The sequence below is a fragment of the Electrona antarctica genome (genome assembly GCF_951216825.1).
Source record: "Electrona antarctica genome assembly, chromosome: 10".
Classification (NCBI taxonomy): Eukaryota; Metazoa; Chordata; class Actinopteri; order Myctophiformes; family Myctophidae; genus Electrona; species Electrona antarctica.
In genome coordinates, this window is record NC_136791.1 from 17,608,648 (window position 1) to 17,629,037 (window position 20,390).

Consider the following 20,390-nt stretch of genomic DNA (forward strand, 5'->3'; position numbering starts at 1 on the left):
AAAGCTCGTCATGAACGGGACTCGAACAACGCAACGCATGACCAGCGGGCGCCCACAGTGACGCTATAGCTTTTAACCAGTGTTCATTTTGTTGCCTAGACTAAAGCCCAAACCACACCAATGGGTCGCCATGCAACTCCTTGCAACCAGTTGCGAGTAGACGCATGCAGTTGAAAGCAACCATTAAATTGAGCTAATTGACCCGGCCACAGCCTCCTGCGACAGAGAAACCAGAGAGCCATCTTTTTGAAAGGTTGTAAAGCAACATACTGTATTTCTTTTTGAAAGTTTTCAGAAAACTTAGGTCAAGATTTAGAAGGCGTTTTTTAATATGCCTCAGGTCAGGTCTAAATGTGATAAACAAGTGAAACTGGAAGTGATTGAAATGAGCAAACAACTTTGTAAATGGAACACATTAACATTGAACCTGATACATGGATACTACTCTGTCTCTGGCTAAAGATTGGCTAAGATTAAAGAGACGGGGAGACCGCTGATACTGAACGAACACTTCTGTGTCTCTGATGTAAAGTTTATGATCGCCAACACAGAGGAACCTGAACAACCTCTCCGTCCATCTCCAGGTGATCCGGGCGGAGGCCGAGGCGGAGGACCTGGCGGCCACCGCCTCGCGGGTGGAGGTGGAGGAGGAGGACATGGAGGACGGGGACTCTGCCTTCGGGAGCAACCGCAGCGTGCAGGGAGGAGGAACGGCGGGGGGTTCGAGCCCCCCAGGCCCTAAGGGTCACCATCATCATCACCATGACAGAGGAGGAGGGAGGCAGGAAAGGAGGGTGGAGAGTAAGGAGGAGGAGGAGGTGGAGGAGGAGGTGGAGGAGGAGGGGGGCGTGGCGAGCTGGGCCAGCGTCCGCATGCAGGGCTACATGAAGAGACAGTGGACTACCAGGGAGCAGGACGAGGCCTACAGTCTGATGCTGAAGGGGTGAGAGACAGAGAGACATTTAGTTTAGTCATGGTCTTTTGAATGCAATTTAATTTAGTTTTAGTCATATTTTACATGTAGTCATCCGAAAGTTTTAGGTTTAGTCTGGTTTTAGTCGACTAAATATCATGCAATTTTAGTCGACTAAGTCTACAGTTGATGTATGTTTCCCACAATTTCATATGATTGGCCTGGCAGCACATTTGAAATGGGAAAAGCACATGGAGGTGTGATTTGTGTTTCCCGTTCAAATCCGCTGCCAACATTCATATGTAAACATTCATAACAGAAATGTGCTTTTATTATTTTGTTTTGTCTTTTTCAACAGCCACCAGCGTTTGGTTGGTTCATCCATCCCTACTATCAATAATAATAATAATAATAATAATAATAATAATAATAATAATAATAATAATAATAATAATAATAATAATAATAATAATAATAATAATAATAATGAGATAGTGATAGTTATTATTAATCACTATCATCACCCGTTTTGGCATCACACACTACAATCTACTGACCACAATAGTCTACTATTATTGCAAAAAGAACGACCTTATTCAAGACAGCTGGCCTTGTACGCAAGTACATCTATTCTAGGCAATGAGGCAGAGAAGGGCACATGTGGTCTCTCAACACGCACAAGTCGCACGCACGCACACACGCACAATAGAGCTGCACGATTCTTGCTCAAATGTGAATCTCGATTTTCCTCCACAAAAATTGAGATGACGATTCTCACACGATTCTAATTGTTGAAAGTATTTTTTGTCTTTAGTCTGTAGTTACTACATTCAAAATGTAGCACCTGGAGCCAACTACTGTGGCTTTAAACAGACAACATCAATGTGCTTGACTTAATCCCTCGTAGCAAAAACATAGGAGTAAATAAAACCGATGCTGCACGATTCTTGCTCAAATTTAGAAATGAGATTGCATACCTGTAGATGTCTGAATCTAGATCGCAATCTTTTTCCGATTAATTGTGTAGCACTAACGCACATGTCTACATACCAGTTTCTTCCTCGACTAATACTACTACTACTATGTAGTACTACTACTACTACTACTTCTACTAGTATTGTATTTTGTACTTATATTATTGTTATTCATCAAATTAGCATTAATTGTACTTTACACAGAACATCAAGGCAACACAATTCAATTTTACAATGCTTCCATGAAACAAAAGAAGTAAAACAGAACAGATACAGTTACAGTGCAGATAAGTAACTCAAAGAAATAAGAGTGGCAGCAAACCTGCAGTTTGTTCCAGATATATGTGGCGTATAAAAACTAAATGGTGCTGCTACTACTAGGCAAGTAGGCATGTAACGATATCAATCGTAAAGCGCTTAAAAATCGATTCAAACTGGTGACAATTTTAAAACGCGATTAAATCACAATTTGAATCACGATGCAAACGGCAGAGGGCACGCAAAATAAAATAGAAGAACATTCAGGATCTTTGTTTTCAGTAATTTTTTACTGTATTGAAAAAAGGATAAGAGAATAATATTAAAAGAGAAAGATAATACCGCATTTGTGTAAGACAAATAATAGTAAAAAATGATCTTTCGGTCAATTTTGTGATTCGAAGGGTATAGTGAGGTGAGTGAAACTATTACTACTACTACTACTACTACTTCTATTACTATTACTATTACTACTACTACTACTACTACTACTACTACTACTACTACTACTACTACTACTAATAGCACTAACTCTTCCCTCCCTGCCAGTCCATTGGGCCAGGTGGACATGGAGTCCCACATGGCTCTGAAGTCGCCCATCTCTGTGTCCAGCCCCCGGGAGTCGGGGGACGGCCATCTGGACACCTTCAGCAGGCACTTTGAGAACATTGTGGAGTCCCACAGGGCCAAGGGAACTTCCTACAGCAGCCTGGACAGCGTCGACATCCTGACCACCGGCGGACATTCCGTCTTCACCTTTGACCTGCCCACCCTGACCCCTGAGATCCAGGTAAGAGACGGGTTGAAGGGTCAATCCAACTAATTGATTTAACCCATTCAATTAGGGATGGAGCTTGAAACCCGATCCATTACACAACTCTATAACGAATATTGAGACCCGGTATGAATAAGCTTTGGGCTTGTTAGCAGCCCATGGTGTCACGAGAGGAAGTTCATATGATCTAGTTCCCCCCAGTTTCAAGGGCGCTCAAAGGTAAATTACTCAGCCTCCACTCTGTGGAATTCCAGCCCTACAGCCCTGAAATCCCTAGATTCTTTTGCAAGATTTAAGAAAGACCATCTTCATACTAACTCGTTATAGTTAGATCCCAGCCTCAAGGATTTTTTTTATTTGTTTCATGGCTGTGTCTATGTTTGTGTTATGTTTTATGTCACAAGGTGGACCACAATGGAAACAAGCTACTGCTTTTTTGTGTATAGCCCATGTTGGCGTTTTCTAAATTGATGTCACTTTTGTAATATTTTAAACTGAAAATATAGTATTCTATACTATTCTATGTCTAAACAAGCAAGACGAGGCGATCAAGAAATAAATCTAATCACCCACGCCTCCACAAACACGTCGGTCTAAAATTGTATTGAAACCTGCCAATTTAGATGGTGGTCAGCCACAAACTCTGTCACAAGTAACTGGCCAATGAAAAAATATTCCAAATTTGTCATCTCATGTCTTTCCATGAAATAACAAAAAGCTCAATAGCGAGCTTGATAAAAGCCCAGAGCAATAAGCAGGATCGATAAGGTGCTCATTATCAATTAATGTAAAAAGATTAACGAGTTCCATCCCTAATTAAGAACCGAGGCTGATTCTACAAAATTTCAGGGCTTCCCCTGGCCTAGCGGTCCAGGCGCATAATACATGTAGGCTCCAATGCACCCTGACAGCTAGAAGGTCCCGAGTTTGAATCATGCCAGGGGCATGTTCTCTCCTCCGTGTCATCAGCGCCGGCCCAATACCCTAGGTGGGGTTGGTGAAAGGGCCTTTCTGTGTGGAGTTTGCCTTTTCTCTCCGTGTCGCCTAGAGTAGGTAGTAGGGTACTCTCACAAAAAGAACATGCAGCAATCCTGGTCTACATACAGCCTCCCCCTGGTCAGCCTGATGGAATTGGATGGAATAACGTGTTCCTTCCATGCACGCGTCTTACCGGGGAAACTCCCCCATGTCAGGTGATAAGAAGTGGCCTGCTCACTGCTTATGCTTTGAAGGAAGCATGAGCTTAGTTGGGGCTCTCCCCAGGTTGGTAGAGGGAGAGTAGTGCCCAGGATTACAGCAATTGGCACTGGGTGAAAAATGGGTTATAAAATTGTGGGATAAAATAACACAAAAAAAATTGCAGTGAGCTTGTAGATCTGCAAAAAATTAAATATCCAATGCTAAAATCTAAAAACAACACGGATGCTTTCCCGTTTTGGTTTCTGTCTGACTCCCATGTCTGTCTCTCCGCCTGTCTGTCTCTCCGTGTCTCAGAGTCAGATCAGTGAGAGTGCCAGACAGATCATGGAGCTGAGCTTCGCGCCGCTGGCCAAGGCCGAGTCGCCCGCCATGTTCGAGACGACGCGCTCGGAGACGTCCCTGACCACCGCCTCCACCTCCTTCACCTCCGGGGCGGGCCTCGGGGGCGAGGCCAACGACGACCTGGCGCCAGGGCGAGGCAGGACACGCTCTGAGAGGGACTCGTGGCGGCGGGCCAAGGCCAAAGATGGTGTCCGCAAGGCCATCTCTGTCCCTGCACTGTCCTCCAGTACCGGGTAACTTTCTAGTAGGCTTGTTGTGACTGGCTGGCTTGTTTTATTAAGCACAGTGAGGTTCTCAAATGTATTTATGTCAGGGAGTAGAGATGCTCCGATAATCGGCCAGCAATCGATAATCGGCCAGCGATCATCGGCCGATATTCACTCTGATCGGTAATCGGCATTTACCCTATCTGTGATCGTCAATTTACCCTATCTGGAGAAACTGATCTTTTACACCATTTTAACTGGTTTATGGCCATTGACGTAATTGACGTAATGAAATCAATAAATCCCTTATGGCCACTGACGTAATTGACGTAATCGATTGATTCCCAATAATCGGGAGCTTATTGTCGCAAAATTTTGCATTTTTTAGCTAATTTGGCTAACGGCCGATGTAATCTTCCTAAAACCGGCCGAAAATCCGCGCGTGCACGGTCGATCGCGCACGCGCGTGATCGCGCATGCATCGCTGCGTAAAATGCGATGTTTTGGGCTTGATTAGAGCTTAATTTGACTTAGTTATGAAAAATACGATGATAGCTTAGCATTCCGGACATCTTTCATTGTGACACACTAGCAAAGCTACTGCCGGATATTTTGATCCTAACCGGATGTGGTCATCGTTTACTCGCTCCTTTTGGTCAGAATCGGCACAATGGTGACGTTACCGCCACCATCAGGACTGATTGTCCCAATACTATAGTCTTGCCCCGTCAGAATGAGATATAGGTCCTCATTCACAACGGCGTTTACGCTCATAACGTTACGTAACGTGAGCGGAGCGTGAGCGGACAGGCATTTACGTGGATTCCCACATTACGTGGTAATTCATGAAGTTGAACGTGAACTTGACGGTGACGTTGTTTGGTCGGAAACTCCGCTATAAGCTGCGCCAGCTCAAAGGGTCGTGTACTGCTTGCGTAGATTTATTCAGAAGGCTTTAGTCTTCATGCTGACTCAATTAAAAGTCCCCAAACCTCAGATAAAATATGTAGGCATGTGTCAACATTGGTCAGCACATAAAAAAAATGATAGCTTATATAAAAGCCAAGTATCACTTGTATGCCTAAATGCAAGCATTCTAGAGGCAGGTTAGCCTAGAGTCCCATACAGAAACTGCCCCTGCAAGCCCGACACCTTTTTATTTATTTATTAGGATATTTCTAGCATGCGCGATTGCGCTGCTCACTTGACAGCTTTCTACTCGCAGTGCAACGCGTTGTGAGCTTGTAGATCGGCTCTCGCGGACTCGCGCTGCATGTTAAAAAACAAACTCACAATTATTATAAGAACATACACTTATCTGCATTCTGCACTGTACGAATCCAACGTTGTTTAGTGTAGTAATGCCTGCAGTAGGCCTATTGAAATTGTTTTGTTACGGAGCTCCTTTGAGTCACACTGTCGGTGTGTGTGTGTGGACAGTCCAATCTGGGTGAAATTCACATTGGAAAATGAATATAACGGCGAGCCTGGCCCGGACAGAACAGATTATTTCTATGGTTCACAGACATGCCGGTCTGACAGACAGACAGCAGTCACGAGGGCTAATTAGCCCTATACAAATATAGAAGTCCACATTATTGCATCAGCGCGTGCAATTCGGCCAGTCATAGTTTTAAGCCAGTGCACCTTAATTAATTATAATATGGGGAACTTATAGCTAGGCTGTAGGCTACTACATTGATCTCATCATGAGATCAATCAAGTTTGGTGCCAAATGTCCCGTGAATCATTTTAATATGACGACATCATGAAATGAACCTGCACTTAGATCTGACAAAGAGGAGGCTACCCGCCGTATATGGTTGAAAATTTAAATAGCTATAGGCCTATGCCTACGTGTCCATGATCAGAACAAATCCATTCTCCACATGGCATTCAGACAGATGACAGTGAGATGATATTAATCTATTCCCCGCATGAATCAATGCAGCTCTGATAAAAATATCGGATATATGTTTTACCTCTGCAAAGGTGTGAGTGAGCAATTGTTCAATAGAAAAGAAAAGGCTTTATAATATAATTGCCAAGTATAGGCTAGATTGCTGCCTTGGTCCCGAACTTAAATAAATAAATGGCCAAGCTGCATTTTATACGGTAAGTCAGCTTGCCATTGCTGTAGCGGTGCAGAGCAGCGTTCACCGTTTTGTAAGCTTGGGAAAATGATTTATATAGTTTAATGGTAGGCTATAGACAATATAAAGAATCACGCACAAATGTAATGGTATATGGATGTAAAAAAGAGACTGCAGGTGGTGGTCCGGCGCTTGACATGCTTCAGATCATTTTCTTTTAATTTCCTGTCCTTTGATGGATTGAGTGTCAGTTTGTACAGTTTGTATGGTAGGCCTATAGTGGTATACTTTATACAATGGTGCAAAAACTTGTTTGTGGTCCTGTGGAATTATGAAATTAATAGAGGGCTATATTCATGATATATCTGCACAGCACTGACTGACCGCGGCAGTATAGCCTAATTTCTTTCCAGCAATCATTTTTATTTTAATTTGTGAAGCCACTATACTGGAAAATATCATTATTTTGTTGCATTCCGTCAGGAGGACCTCTATTTCGTTTGAGCTGTAAGGCCTATAGTTCTTTTTTGTTTTTTTTACTGCTGTCTGCTGAGTCATGCTTGACGCCTTTTATGGTGTGAAATGGGGCGTGGATCAATGCAAATGAAGTTATCCGCTGATTTTCCGATCATTTGGCACCCGCTCGCATTCACCTGCGTACCTCACAACATACACCTGCGTACCTGTGGTACACACCGCTCTTTGAATTGCACGGCAAAACAACGTTGCGTGATCGGACGGAATTTCCCGCATCTGTTTACGCTTCCGTTACGCTTCCGTTACACTCTGGTGTATTTCTCCTTTGTGAAACATTTGAAAAATGCTGGCTGAAGAATCAATCCACTGTTAATTAGGTATAGCAATAAGAGGGTTAAGTGGTATAAATGTCAATAGTATAACATCATTTTGCATTTTTGTGACGGGCCTAAACATTCTCCCCTTCCTCCCCACTCACATAACAGGAACAGTTTTGACGTCTGTTTTGGAAATATTAAAATGTGCAACATTTCACAAGATCAATATCGGCATCGGCCGATCATGAGAAAAACAATCGGTATCGGTCCCAAAAAACCTGATCGGAGCATCCCTATCAGGGAGTAAGTCATGTGGCCCATAGGGCAGGAGGAGCTTACCTCCTTTTTCTGCATCGTGATGAGCTTGATGTACACAAACACTTACACCACCCTGGATATGACACTAGTATGTAGGGGTGGAAAATAAAATCGATTCATAGATTTTGAGTGGGTGCCCTTGAGTGGCACCCACTCAAGGTCCCGAAGGGGGTCCCCAGACCCCACTTTGACAACCACTGGTTTTAGTAGGTTTGTGACTGCTGGTTTTACTATGTTTGTGAGTGACTGGGTGGCTGGTTTTATTATGTTTGTGAGTGACTGGGTGGCTGGTTTTATTATGTTTGTGTGTGACTGGGTGGCTGGTTTTATTATGTTTGTGTGTGACTGGGTGGGCTGTTTTAGTAGGTTTGTGACTGTATTTTTGAGGGGTGCTACTGCTAGCCCCTCCTATGCCCAGCTTTCAGTGTTGTGTGTAAACACAAACATTGAAGACAAAAGTGAGGACAGAAAAGTGAAGACGCAAATTGTGATTGGCCGGAATGACATTTTGTGATGATTTGATTGGCTGAGCACTCGGCACGGAATGTGATTATATGATGTATGATGGGTGTGATTTAAAAAAAACTATGTACGGAGATTCTATTTAAGCACTCATTACATATGCCATCGAATGGCCTCTTTGTCATATCTGCAGTACAGAGAGGCATACATAATAGACAGTTTTTGAGGGCAGTAAGTAATGTTAGCATTGACTGTAAATGTAAAATATCCATAACTCTATCATTACAAAGTTAATCCATAACTTAACCACTTTGAACACATCCATATTCTGGGGGAAACTTTAGCCACAAAATAGCCGATCTACAAACTCACAACGCAAACGACGCAATGCGTTGTGATCTTTTAGATCAGCTATTTTTGCCAAAGAAAATAGTAAGTAAGCCTTGCCGATCCATGAGGCCCATAGGGCAAGAGCCTATCTCCTGTTTCTGTAGCGTGAGGCAGCTTGATGTACAAGTACACCCCTGGACATGACGATAGCCTAGTATGTTGCAGGGACTTACCCCCAATGCAACCCTTGATGCTGAGTGTCAAGCAGGGAGGCACTGGGTCCCATTTTTCTGAGTCTTTGGTTCGAATGACCCGGCCGGGGATTGAACCCTGACCTCCTAGTCTCAGGGCGGACACTCTAACCACAAGGCCACTGAGCTGGTAATTTTTTTCCTGGTCATTTTTGCCAAAGAGATTTGGTGTATAGTACAGAAATGTTCGGTCCAAAACTCCAAATGCATGACCAACTCGGGCCCACTTTATCAAGTCTAGAGGGTTTAAGTGGTCTTCATCCTGCAGTAGCATTGCTGTACCACTAGGTGATGCCAGAGCTACACTTACATTGTTGGTAATGGTCCAGGCACTACATACTTCTGCTCTTTGTGAGTCGTGCTGCTCACGCTCAGTGGTGTAAAGTAACTAAGCACATTTACTCAAGTACTGTACTTAACTAAAACATTTTACTATACTGGAGTTTTTCCAATTTTCAATTTAGCTCCACTACAATTATTTGAAAACTTTAGTTACTAGTTACTCTGATTATTATGACAAAACTAACTACTTCAGCCCCATCTAAATTTCAGCCATTTGAAAATAGACGATCTACAAGCTCACAACGTGTCACGATGTGACGTCAGACGATAATTTACAATTCTGTCCCTATTGGTGCATTGACTCGAACACTGCTGAGTCTAGCGGACATCGTGCAGTGCAGTTAATCGCTCGCCTGCGGCTCACAACGCCTCACAACGCCTTGCGCTAAAGTTCTCTTCAGAATAGAGTTGCTATGGTTCAAGTGTTTAACTCTTTGAGCGTTTCAAGGATTTCTATATAGTTTGTAGACTTCTCTATGGCCAGAATGGCGTTTTTGAATGATTTATTGAAAATTCTCTGTTGTGAATGTGTGACAACGAAAGACCTTCAGAGAAAGCTTGACTTGTCTGCTTCCAGGAAAAAAATTAACTGAGTTGATAAAATGTTTAGTTCTTGTGTTGGAAGCCATTTAAAAGAGCCTGCATTTACACTGTTTCTGTTTCTAGGACAACCAAAAAAAGTTATGCCCGGTTGAAGTTTTATTTTCTAAATAACTTTTTTTCTGCTGGGCATACATAGCCATGCAATATCTCATTTTAAAGGGTGAGTTGTCTAGTTCAATTAAAATAAAATAAAAAGTTTCTCACATGTACCACTGTAGATATTTTGCCATCTATAAATAGCATGGTCAGTCATGATCAATCTGACCTATCCAGCTAAAAGTCCCCATAGCTCTGAAATTGGAACATCATATAAACTCAATTCTTTTTTGGGGTAAAATTAGACATTCTAACGCACATTTTGATATATACCATGTTTACATAGTCTTACCAGTACCTTGTCTATTCATGCATGCATCTCAAAAACCTGTTATGAAGAAACACAGTTTTGATAAAAAACACATCCAAGGACATTGTTTTGATATGACTTGGTGCCCATGATATGTATCAAAATATAGACTTGAATGTATACTGTATTATAAAAAAGAAATTGAGTTATTACCATCTACCGTTACAGAGTAAATCACAGTTGAAACTTGCTTAGTCATATACAATAAACCTCACAATAGTGAACAAAATAGTCATGACAGGTCTAACTCATTGTAAAAGCGTCTTTTATTTTTTACGACTACTAACATAATAAAATGATAAATATTACAGAAAATAAATAGGCCTACATACAAAACAGTTACTCCTCCCCTAGCTCTGATCCATAGCTCTAAATGCGCATTTAGAGCTATGGATCAGAGCTACTCCTCCCAAATGTCCCCAAACCCAGTCCTTGACGGTGTGTGTGTGTGAGTTAACCTGACTCCGCCATATGGGGCAGCAGAGTGTACACTGTGTTCCCCCCTCCTGCTCCCATCTGGGAACTCTCAGGCAGACTTGATGCCCGGCCACAAAACGGCCACAATCAGCAGCAGCTTCTAGCAACTTCTAGCAGCAGCTTCTAGCTTCTACTAGCTGCTGCTGATTGGCCAGGCCGTTTTGTGAGCAACTTCGCTTCTAGCTGCTGCTGATTGGCCAGGCCGTTTTGTGGCCGGGCATCAAGTCTGCCTGAGAGTTCCCAGATGGGAGCAGGAGGGGGGAACCCAGTGTACTCTCTGCTGCCCCATCTGGCGGAGTCAGGTTATGTGTGAGTAGGCTAAATAAAAAAAACACCCAAAAACTGCCCCCCCTGAAATGAATGAATGAATGAATCCGGTTCAGTGTCGGAGAACGCCATCGCAGTCTTGACTCTTCATCCTCCTCCTCCTCCTCCTCATCTGATGCCAGTTCTAAATATATAAAAAGAAATAAACATTTTAGCTGTAGTCAGTGCACGCTACTATTACATGGCGTTTTACCCGGCTGCTGGCGATCAATGATTTTATTGTGCAGTGTCTTTGTGGGCCGAGTCGTGGCATGACAAATACAAATAGATGCTTGTATAAGTAGTATCACGATAAAATAATATGGCAACGTTAGAATGAAACACCAATGAGTGATCGGTGGTAATGTAGCTAGCTGCCCAGGGTATATCCAGCACCATTGCGTCGCAATCATCCAGCAACATTGGTACTGGCTATTGCCCGGGCTTGTGGCCCGGCCAATAGCCAGTACCATTTGTGCAGTGTTTGTTAGCAACTACTACTAGCCAACAGCCAGTGGAATGTGGTGACGTGATGGTGCTGGATATACGCTGGGCAGCTACATTACACGCGATCACTCATTGGTGGTGTCATTCTAACGTCGCCATATTATTTTATCGTGATACTAATTATACAAACATCTATTTGTATGCCACGATGCCACGATTCGGCCCACAAAGACACAGTACAATACATTCATTTGATCAGATGTTTTTGTTAGCTACGTCGATCACCTATAGTACCGACCCTTGTTATATATTCTCCGACTATGCATGTCACGATGACTAAACCAGTTAGATCTATCCATATATGGTTCTACCACATCTATCTGATATCAGCACTAGGTCGGCTCGGGCCAAATATAGGGATCGTCTTACTAGACATGTCATATTAGGGCATTTTCGAATACAATAAAATTACCTTTTAGCGAAGGCATCAGCCTTGGTGGTAACTCCGGTGGGGAGAAGAAAAAACATTGCACACGTGTAATCCGCGAGGGTGGATGTTGCAGCCCGGCCAACGGTCTGGGACTGGAGAATGCCACTGGACACGGATGGATCATTTTTCAGATTGTTTTTTTTGCGGCGACTGCAAACCTGGCTGAAAAACTCTTCCTCCAGTGCCCACCTCGGAGGAGTCAACCAACCCCCCTGTTCACTGGGGGCTGGGCGTCAGTTTCCAATAGGAAAGCATACACGTGTGTCACGTGACACGGGAATTCTGGGAAATGTAGTTGATATTTATGCTCAATACTATATACAGAGGTGCGGACCGAATTAATATATTGGTATTAATAAAAAAAGAGAACTACGGAAAATCACGTACAGGGCAGAAAAGACTAATGCAAAACTCCACGTGTTTTCCAGTAGTAATCTGTCTAAGGGTTAATGTAAAAAAAAAAGGTAAATGGTGCATTTATATAGCGCTTTCATCCAAAGCGCTTTACATAGATTTTGCATAATGGATAATCAAAAAGATATTCAAAAAGATTAGAAATAGATTTTCACCCTTTCACACAAATTCATAAACCGATGGCAGAGGAAACCATGCAAGGCACCAACCTGCTCATCGGGTGCAATTAGGGGTTCAGAGTCTCAGAGCTCAAGGACACTTCAATACTAACTCTAGGGCAGCCGGGATCGAACTGAGAACCTTGCGGTTCCCTTCCGGTCGCTCTACCGGCCACTGCCGCCCAAAATATCCTATCACACAAAGATTTGGCGACCCTCACCCCTCTAGTAATTCTGAGGACCCACCTAGGGGTCCCGGACCCCCTGTTGAAGACCATTATGTAGGAGTATTCAAACTGTAAAGTAGCAAAGAATTGGAAATACAGTAAACTTGCAGTAAATGCACTTAGTTTAGTTACTTTCCACCACTTAGCGTAGCATTAGCGTAGTATCAACATCTCACACGGCATCAGGCAGCACATGATTCTAATTACACAGCCGTTATACAAGCTCTGTCTAAACGCATGACCTCACTGCCTGACCTGGAGCAGTCACATGGTCATCTGTAGTCAAGATGGATGACTCTTACCACTTATCTGGACATATTCTCCTGTGTTTAGACAGACAGACAGACAGACAGACAGACAGACAGACAGAGACAATGTAGGAGAGAGAGACGGTAGGAAAGATGAGAGGGAGACAGTGTAGGAGAGACAGACGGTAGGAAAGCTGAAAGGGAGACAGTGTAGGAGAGACAGACAGTAGGAAAGATGAGAGGGAGACAGTGTAGGAGAGACAGACGGTAGGAAAGATGAGAGGCAGACAGTAAAGGAGAGACAGACAGTAGGAAAGATGAGAGGGAGACAGTAAAGGAGAGACAGACAGTAGGAAAGATGAGAGGGAGACAGTGTAGGAGAGACAGACGGTACTAGGAAAGCTGAGAGACAGGTACCCCTGCTTTCCTAGCTCTAGGCTAAACTCTAATGGTTATGTCTGCTTATTGAAAGCGACTTTGGGCTTGTATTCCTGTAAAGCCGCTTGTAATATTGGTTATTCGCAGGTTGCTTTTTTGGGGCTCGTTTCTGAATGTTGTTTAAACCAGTGGTTCCCATACCTTTTCATGTCAAGGACCTGTCAAATTAATATGTATTCGTCAGTGGACTCCCATCTGAAAATATTTTGTGCCTAGTCACTTCTTTATCTGGTGGCGTTTTTACTTCATGGAAACACACACACACTCACACACACACACACACACACACACACACACACACACACACACACACACACACACACACACACACACACACACACACACACACACACACACACTCTCACTCTCACTCTCTCTGGGTGAGCCTCACGCCACCTGCCCTTCTCTGCTCTTACTTCCTGTTCCTGTCAAACTGCCAGTTGCAGGCAGCTCAGTTGGATCTCAGCCAATCACGCTGCGGTAACCTTGGCGACGGTACATACACTTCCTGTAGAGTTGAGATTAAAATAGAAAATGGAGTAGTGTGTTGAAGAGGTCTGGTCCAGGTCAGCAGCAGTCAGCACATTATGCTTCTGACAGCTCTCCCTGAAGAGTTGGATCTGTAAGTGACGATATGGCTACAGTAGTGCATTCAAAACTAATCCGTTTAATAGATGATTCAAAATATATGGTCTCTGTCATATGTCCAAAACTGTTACATTTCAGGATTCTAATTCTGAGCTTGCATATGTACAGCTTTTGATGCTTGTGTGTGACGCTGTAGTGTGTGCGATTGGATCAAGTAGGGCGTTGGTTTCACCTCCAGACTCAAAAGACAAAAATTCGATGTCTCCCCGAAACCCATGTTTACAAAAAGACATTAGGAATGAATCACTGAAGCCCTATCTCAGAAATGGCCATACTACAAGCTTACAATGCGTTGTGATGTGATGTGTTGTGAGCTTGTAGATCGGCTATTTTCCCTTTTTTTTTTTACGATCTTGAAAAATCTTATTTTTCTATTAATTATATTCTCTTATTTGAATGTGACAGCAGAGAGAGGAAGGCATGCGGGAAGTTGCTGCTGACGTTTGTTATCATTCATTTCATGCATAGTTTACTTCTCAGGAAGCTGGCAAAGAAACAAACTCCTTTGTGAATGAAGTGTGTGTGTGTTGCGTGTGCTTGTGCTTGTTTTACTATACTTGTGTGGACCTTAATGTCCCCCACAAGTTGATGTCAGAAATAGACAGTGACGGTGTTGATTTTGACAGCAAATGTTGATTTAGTTTTAGTCATATTTTAGTCTGAAATGTTTGAATGTTAGTCTAGTTTTAGTGGACTAAATGTCATAAGATTTTATTTGACTAAATGTACAGTTGATTTAGTCAACTAAAATGTATTTTTGCAGGCTTTTTTACACTTGGTTGCATGCTGTAAATAGCCGATCTACAAGCCGATCTAACGCGCATAAAAGGTCTTGTCTTTTAGTTCTACAACATTTTAGGATCTTTTTTTGTTGGTTTGCAAAATGTTTTGTAACAAGTTGTAGTCATCACAGCTTCCTTTTTATACAAACAATTGCGAAAAAGGCATTCCTAAAATTGCCATCCACTTCTAAAAGGTTGCTGTCCTTAAGAGAAGCAACATTTCGTAAGGCAGACTGTGTTTCATCAGGGTTTAACTCGTGTGTGTGTGTGTGTGTGTGTGTGTGTGTGTGTGTGTGTGTGTGTGTGTGTGTGTGTGTGTGTGTGTGTGTGTGTGTGTGTGTGTGTGTGTGTGTGTGTGTGTGTGTGTGTGTGTGTGTGTGTGTGTGTGTGGGTGGCGCGCACACACATGTGTTTACATCTTTGCACAGCTAATGCACCAGATTTGGTTGATGAAGAGTCCACAGAAGTGTCTGTATTAGAGATGGCATGCACCTTTGACCCTAGCCTAGAGGTAGCTTTTATGAACAAGGTCATTAAATACCAAGCACTTCTATGCCATCTGAGAGCTGGAGCTGGGCTATAGTTGCAGACTATTTGTTTTTATATTTGGTAGCACAGAGGTTCTCAACCTGTCGGTTGCCAGATTATTTTTCTGAATGTGTAAAACCTCTAGGTTTTACACATAGGTAGGTCAACTGATTGTGAACCAGGGACCACTACCCTGACTAAAAGAATCAACATGGGGACCACTGTTTTATTGGGATGGGATATAAGCTTTCGTAACACTTGCTATGCAATGCATCCCATGTCTTTACATACCACTGTTTTTCAACCGATGGTCCATGGCATAATAGGCCTGCAGGTGGTCCATGGGAAAATGTTTTAAAATATAATTGAAATGCCTTTGTTACAGTATTTCAAAAGTCCATAAAAAAAATAAAAAAATTGAAATTAAATCATGACTGTTAAGGTCTTGATTTAATTCATTGCACAATATTGTGTGCAACAAGTTATATCAAGCCCAGGCATTATTTAACTGAAATATACTGTATGTATATTTTGGAGAACCACTGATCTATTCCTATCACCACGGTTACCCTTATTCCATTCTCTTACTTTATCTTAACCTTCCATTTAACTCAGGTTAACTGATACAGTACTGATAGAGCAGACACATGATGACATGATTATATGGGCACATTTCCTAATAATGATGACTCAATCAGGCACGCTGGTACACTTACCTATCTTGAGATTCTAACTGGAATTTCTTAACCTCAGTCTTCCCAGTAACTGATAACATTGACGCACTTCCATGGGACAGTGAATAAATGATTAGTGCACTGTTCCGTGGGGGAAAATAAAAATACTGGGTTGCTCACCCAGCGCATGAGGCGATTTCACCCCTTCTTCCGGGCTTGGAACAGAGTGCATTCTGGGATGCATTTGGGCCAAACACATGAACGAGTACCGTGTGTGCGTGCGCTGCGAGCTGGTCATGAACGAGCGCCGCCGTTGTATATTAGCTCGTGTTCATGTGATAAGCCCAAATGCAGCTCGAGCTGCAGTACCTACTTTTCGCCCACCATGTCCATTGCGCTTCAGTGTTTGCTCTCGGTAACGTCTATTAATATATACTCCAAGTTTTTTGCCCTGCTGGTTCGGCTTCATCTGGCGGAGTCAGGTTACCAAATTGTAGCTTGTAGAGTACCGGTAGCAAAGCTACAAAAAATTACACAAAAAGTGTCTTAACTACTTGACGAGGTACACAAATACGAGTGTAGCTCAACTACCGCAATCTCCAGCAAAATGTAGCTAAGATACGTAGCTATGTAGCTTAGTGTTCCCCAACACTGTGTACAACCTCACAGTGTGTCACAGCTGCAAACCTTTCTAGTTTTTCCTTTATTTTTTTGAAAGATATAGAAAATATGTCACACAAATCTCTGGCAAAAAACATTGTCAGATCTGGAGTTCTGCTGGCCAAATACATATACATTTGGAGGTCCTTTGAGAAGTTTGAGAATCACTGTTGTGGACAGTGTTGCTAGGCAGATTCATTGAGTATGTCTGCCTTTGTTTCAGTCAAACATGTCTACAGTCTGGTGCAGATGTGTCGTCTTCTGGCTTCAATCTGCCAGTCAGAGAGCCTTCTACTTCTGTGCTGCAGGTCTCACTGCCGCCACGTTGAGGGGTGTGTGTGTGTGTGCGTGGAATGGCTTTATTACACTTTTTATTGTTTTCATTAGAAAAAACAAATAACACTAACGCACTAAAGAGTGCAATAAACAAACGGACCCTCCCCCTGTATATTCTGTTTATTAAAACCAGACAACCAAGGGAAAAACAAATCCTCCCCCAACCACCACACCCCCTATCTTGAAAACATATGTATGTCCGTGTGTGCAGTGTGCACACGGAGCAAACTGAAAGATAGATTCCTTCTGAAGTGACGTATTCCTCCAAGTCATTCTGGAGATGTGCAGGGTAAGATAGACTGAGAGACATGTTGAGGTAAGTTATATTAGAACCATTTGATCAAAGCTGAACAGAATTAAATATACATTGAAATGGGATATTAAACATTGACACAGAGTGCAGGTCAAGATATCGTCTCTTTCGGTGGGTGGAAACCTAATAAGTCCAAAATATTAACTTTTCAGGAAATGAAAAAAGAAAGAAAATCAACTGCCCCTGCACTACTGATTTTTCTAGGCCTAAGTTCGACCCTTGTTGGTGGATTGGGGTGGACTCAACCAAACCCAAACACGCAAAATTGTAGCTTACTCATCAATTGCCCACCTATTGCCATAGGTGAATAATCTTAATCCTCCAATTCAACCCCTCCCTTACAAATTGTACTCGTGCCCAATTGCGATGGCCGATCTGCTACTTCTGCTATTTTTGAATTTGAATGAATTTGTAAATGAAATGTTAATAATGTGGACATATGAGGCTTCCACCTGACAGAGACGATCATATAATACACTTCTATCTCATGCTGTCTCATGCATTTTTTAATGGAAGCCAGTAACATGAATATTATACAAACCGACTGCCTACCAGGGTGTGGCGCACTACAAAAAAAAAGAAGAAGAAAAGTTGAGCTGAGTTCAACAGTTTTCAGCCGCTCCAATGACGCAGTGAGGCGTCAATCAATCATGATGTTTTTGTTTCACCATTTCCACTCACCACGTCTCTAACCCACAATTGGATGTTGGATGTGGAGCCAACACTTTTAAAGTGCCTCGAAAACACATAAAACCTTAAAATGGATCTTGTGGTGGACTGGCACTCAGCCTGTCTTAGTGGCAGTCAGTCACTAGTCGGTCACTAGTCTAGTTCAGTGCTTACCAAACCTTTTAGCCCGAGACCCAAAAGAGAAATTTGAGTCTTCCTGGGACCAAAACTCGCCCCAAGTTCAAAAATGTTTGAACTTGCTATTGAAAATGTTTTGAAATATGAATTAAAATCATTGTACTAAAAAAAGAAAAAGAAAAAGGACAAATAAATTATATTGATACTCCTAAACATCCCAAACCCATTGTTTGGGAAACAGTGGTTTAGCTATCAGCATCATGTTGTGCTATAGCTGTAAGGGGCACAGATGATTCACTGTTACAAATGTACAGACCATTGGAACGATTCAACAGGACAAGATGGAGGCATGGATACGTTTCTGCAGGTTATGATCTCTCCCCTCTCAGCTTAAAACTCATCCTCCCAACAGATTCCTGTCATTCTTCTGCCGTTTCGCCCCGATAGCTGGAAGAATAGATAGTTATGTCACAGTTCCTTACAGAAGTAATTTTTTGTGGTAGATCGTACTATTGGCTAATAAAGAGGCAGGTCTGGGTAGCAGAACCTACTTGGACAGCCAAAGCTCTCTGCAGCTTTTCTGAGTAAATGGAAAAAGTAGGTTATAATCCTGGAAAGAGAGATTGATAGAGTGGAAAGAGGGAATGGCATGCAGAAAGAGGAGGAGAGGTGATTGTGTGTGGGTGCATGGGTGCGTGCACGATCGTGTGTATGTGTGTGTAGCGGGCCATGCCAGAGAGCGACGCATATCTTCACCCTACGGAGAGGGAGAAAAATAATTGCTAACCTAAGGATTTAGAGAGAGAGAGAGGGAGAGGGGGGGGGGGGGGGGGGGTGGAAGGGTGGCAAGAAGATTTAGACAGGAGAGAGGCAGCCAGAGACACAAACAGAGAGGTAGAAAAAGAAAGAGACGTCAGCTGAGTTAGATGGAGAGAGAGAGACACCAGCGGTGACACAGATGGGAGAGTCATTCACTTTAGACAGGGTGGGGAGAGAGAGACTGGGCAAGAGAGTGATGATGAGCCCGATGTGTATATACTGCACACTGGTGTTGCCTGCCGAAAATAGAACATATGCAAGCTCACGACGTGTTGCGAGCTTGTAGATCTGTCATTTACTTGAGCGGCACAACGCCAAAACTCAACTATAAGTATAAATTGAGGAGGAATTCAATGTGAACGAGACGAGACTAGAGTTCAGGCTAGAGTGGGTGGTCCACGCTGATAATAGCAGATCTACAAGCTCTGCGTTGCAAGCTTGTAGATCTGCTGTTTACTTGAGCTGCGCGATGCCGGCACGCAACCGTAAGTACAAGGGGGGCTATAGACGAGGCTATAGCCCAGGGGTGCTCACACTTTTTTGACTTGAGAGCTACTGGTACTTAAAAAAAAACAGCTCAACAAGATCTACCCACCAACAACAATATTTTGTCATTGCTGAAAATAGTTAAAACCTGAAGGGGGGCCTTTGAATAGCGGCGCTGGCGTTACATATAAGACAAACGCACATGGAATGGGAAATAGAGTGGGTAAATGGAATTATTGCTTTTTTTTGTATATAACTTTGTAACGCTACTGACGTTTATGTGCAACACTCTTGAAAACAAATTACTGCATTTTGTGTTTGAGCCGTCAGGCCCTTTTTGATGTCAATCAATTAAGTCACCTTAATTCAAGTGGCAGATGTGAAAAAATATTTTTTATTTTTCTTTTTTTGATTATAATTTATTTTAGGGCATGTCATGTCGTCTACCTGCACAGCCTTTGTGATCTACTGGTACAACGCAACCTTTACCTTTTGTGCACCCCTGCTATAGAGGAATTCAAAGTGAACGAAGCGAGGCTAGAGTTCAGCCAGGGGGCTGCAGTCCACGCTGTGGGAGCGACGGCTGGACTGGGGCTAGCGGCGGCCTCTAAGTTTGGAGCGGAGGACGGGGGAGGGATGGCAGGAGGAAGCAAGAGGGAGGGAGGGAAGGAAGGAAGGGAGCCGGTAGGAGGGGAGGAGGGGGAGGAGGAGGAGCTGAGTGAAGCCGACAGAGCCCTGCCTGTCTGCTTGCCGGTGAGGAGAAGACGAGAGGCCAGGGAAGGAGCAATGGAATGGATCAGATAAGATCAGAAACGTTAGGGGATAGATAGAGTAGAGATAGATGCAGAGAGAAAGAGAGAGAGAG

The 20,390-nt window shown here is 43.0% G+C and overlaps 1 protein-coding gene across 2 annotated transcripts in view; it reads left to right on the plus strand.

The window, feature by feature from the left end:
* The first annotated feature begins 850 nt into the window (after positions 1 to 850).
* The window catches only part of psda (pleckstrin and Sec7 domain containing a), an 81,165-nt gene continuing 61,625 nt past the window's right edge, over positions 851 to 20,390 (plus strand). For both annotated transcript variants that reach the window (XM_079512655.1, XM_079512656.1), the window contains exons 1-3: positions 851 to 943; positions 2,695 to 2,935; positions 4,415 to 4,695. In XM_079512655.1, coding sequence (XP_079368781.1) covers positions 873 to 943; positions 2,695 to 2,935; positions 4,415 to 4,695 — 593 coding nt within the window. In that variant the 5' untranslated portion in view covers positions 851 to 872. The remainder of the gene's footprint in view (positions 944 to 2,694; positions 2,936 to 4,414; positions 4,696 to 20,390) is intronic.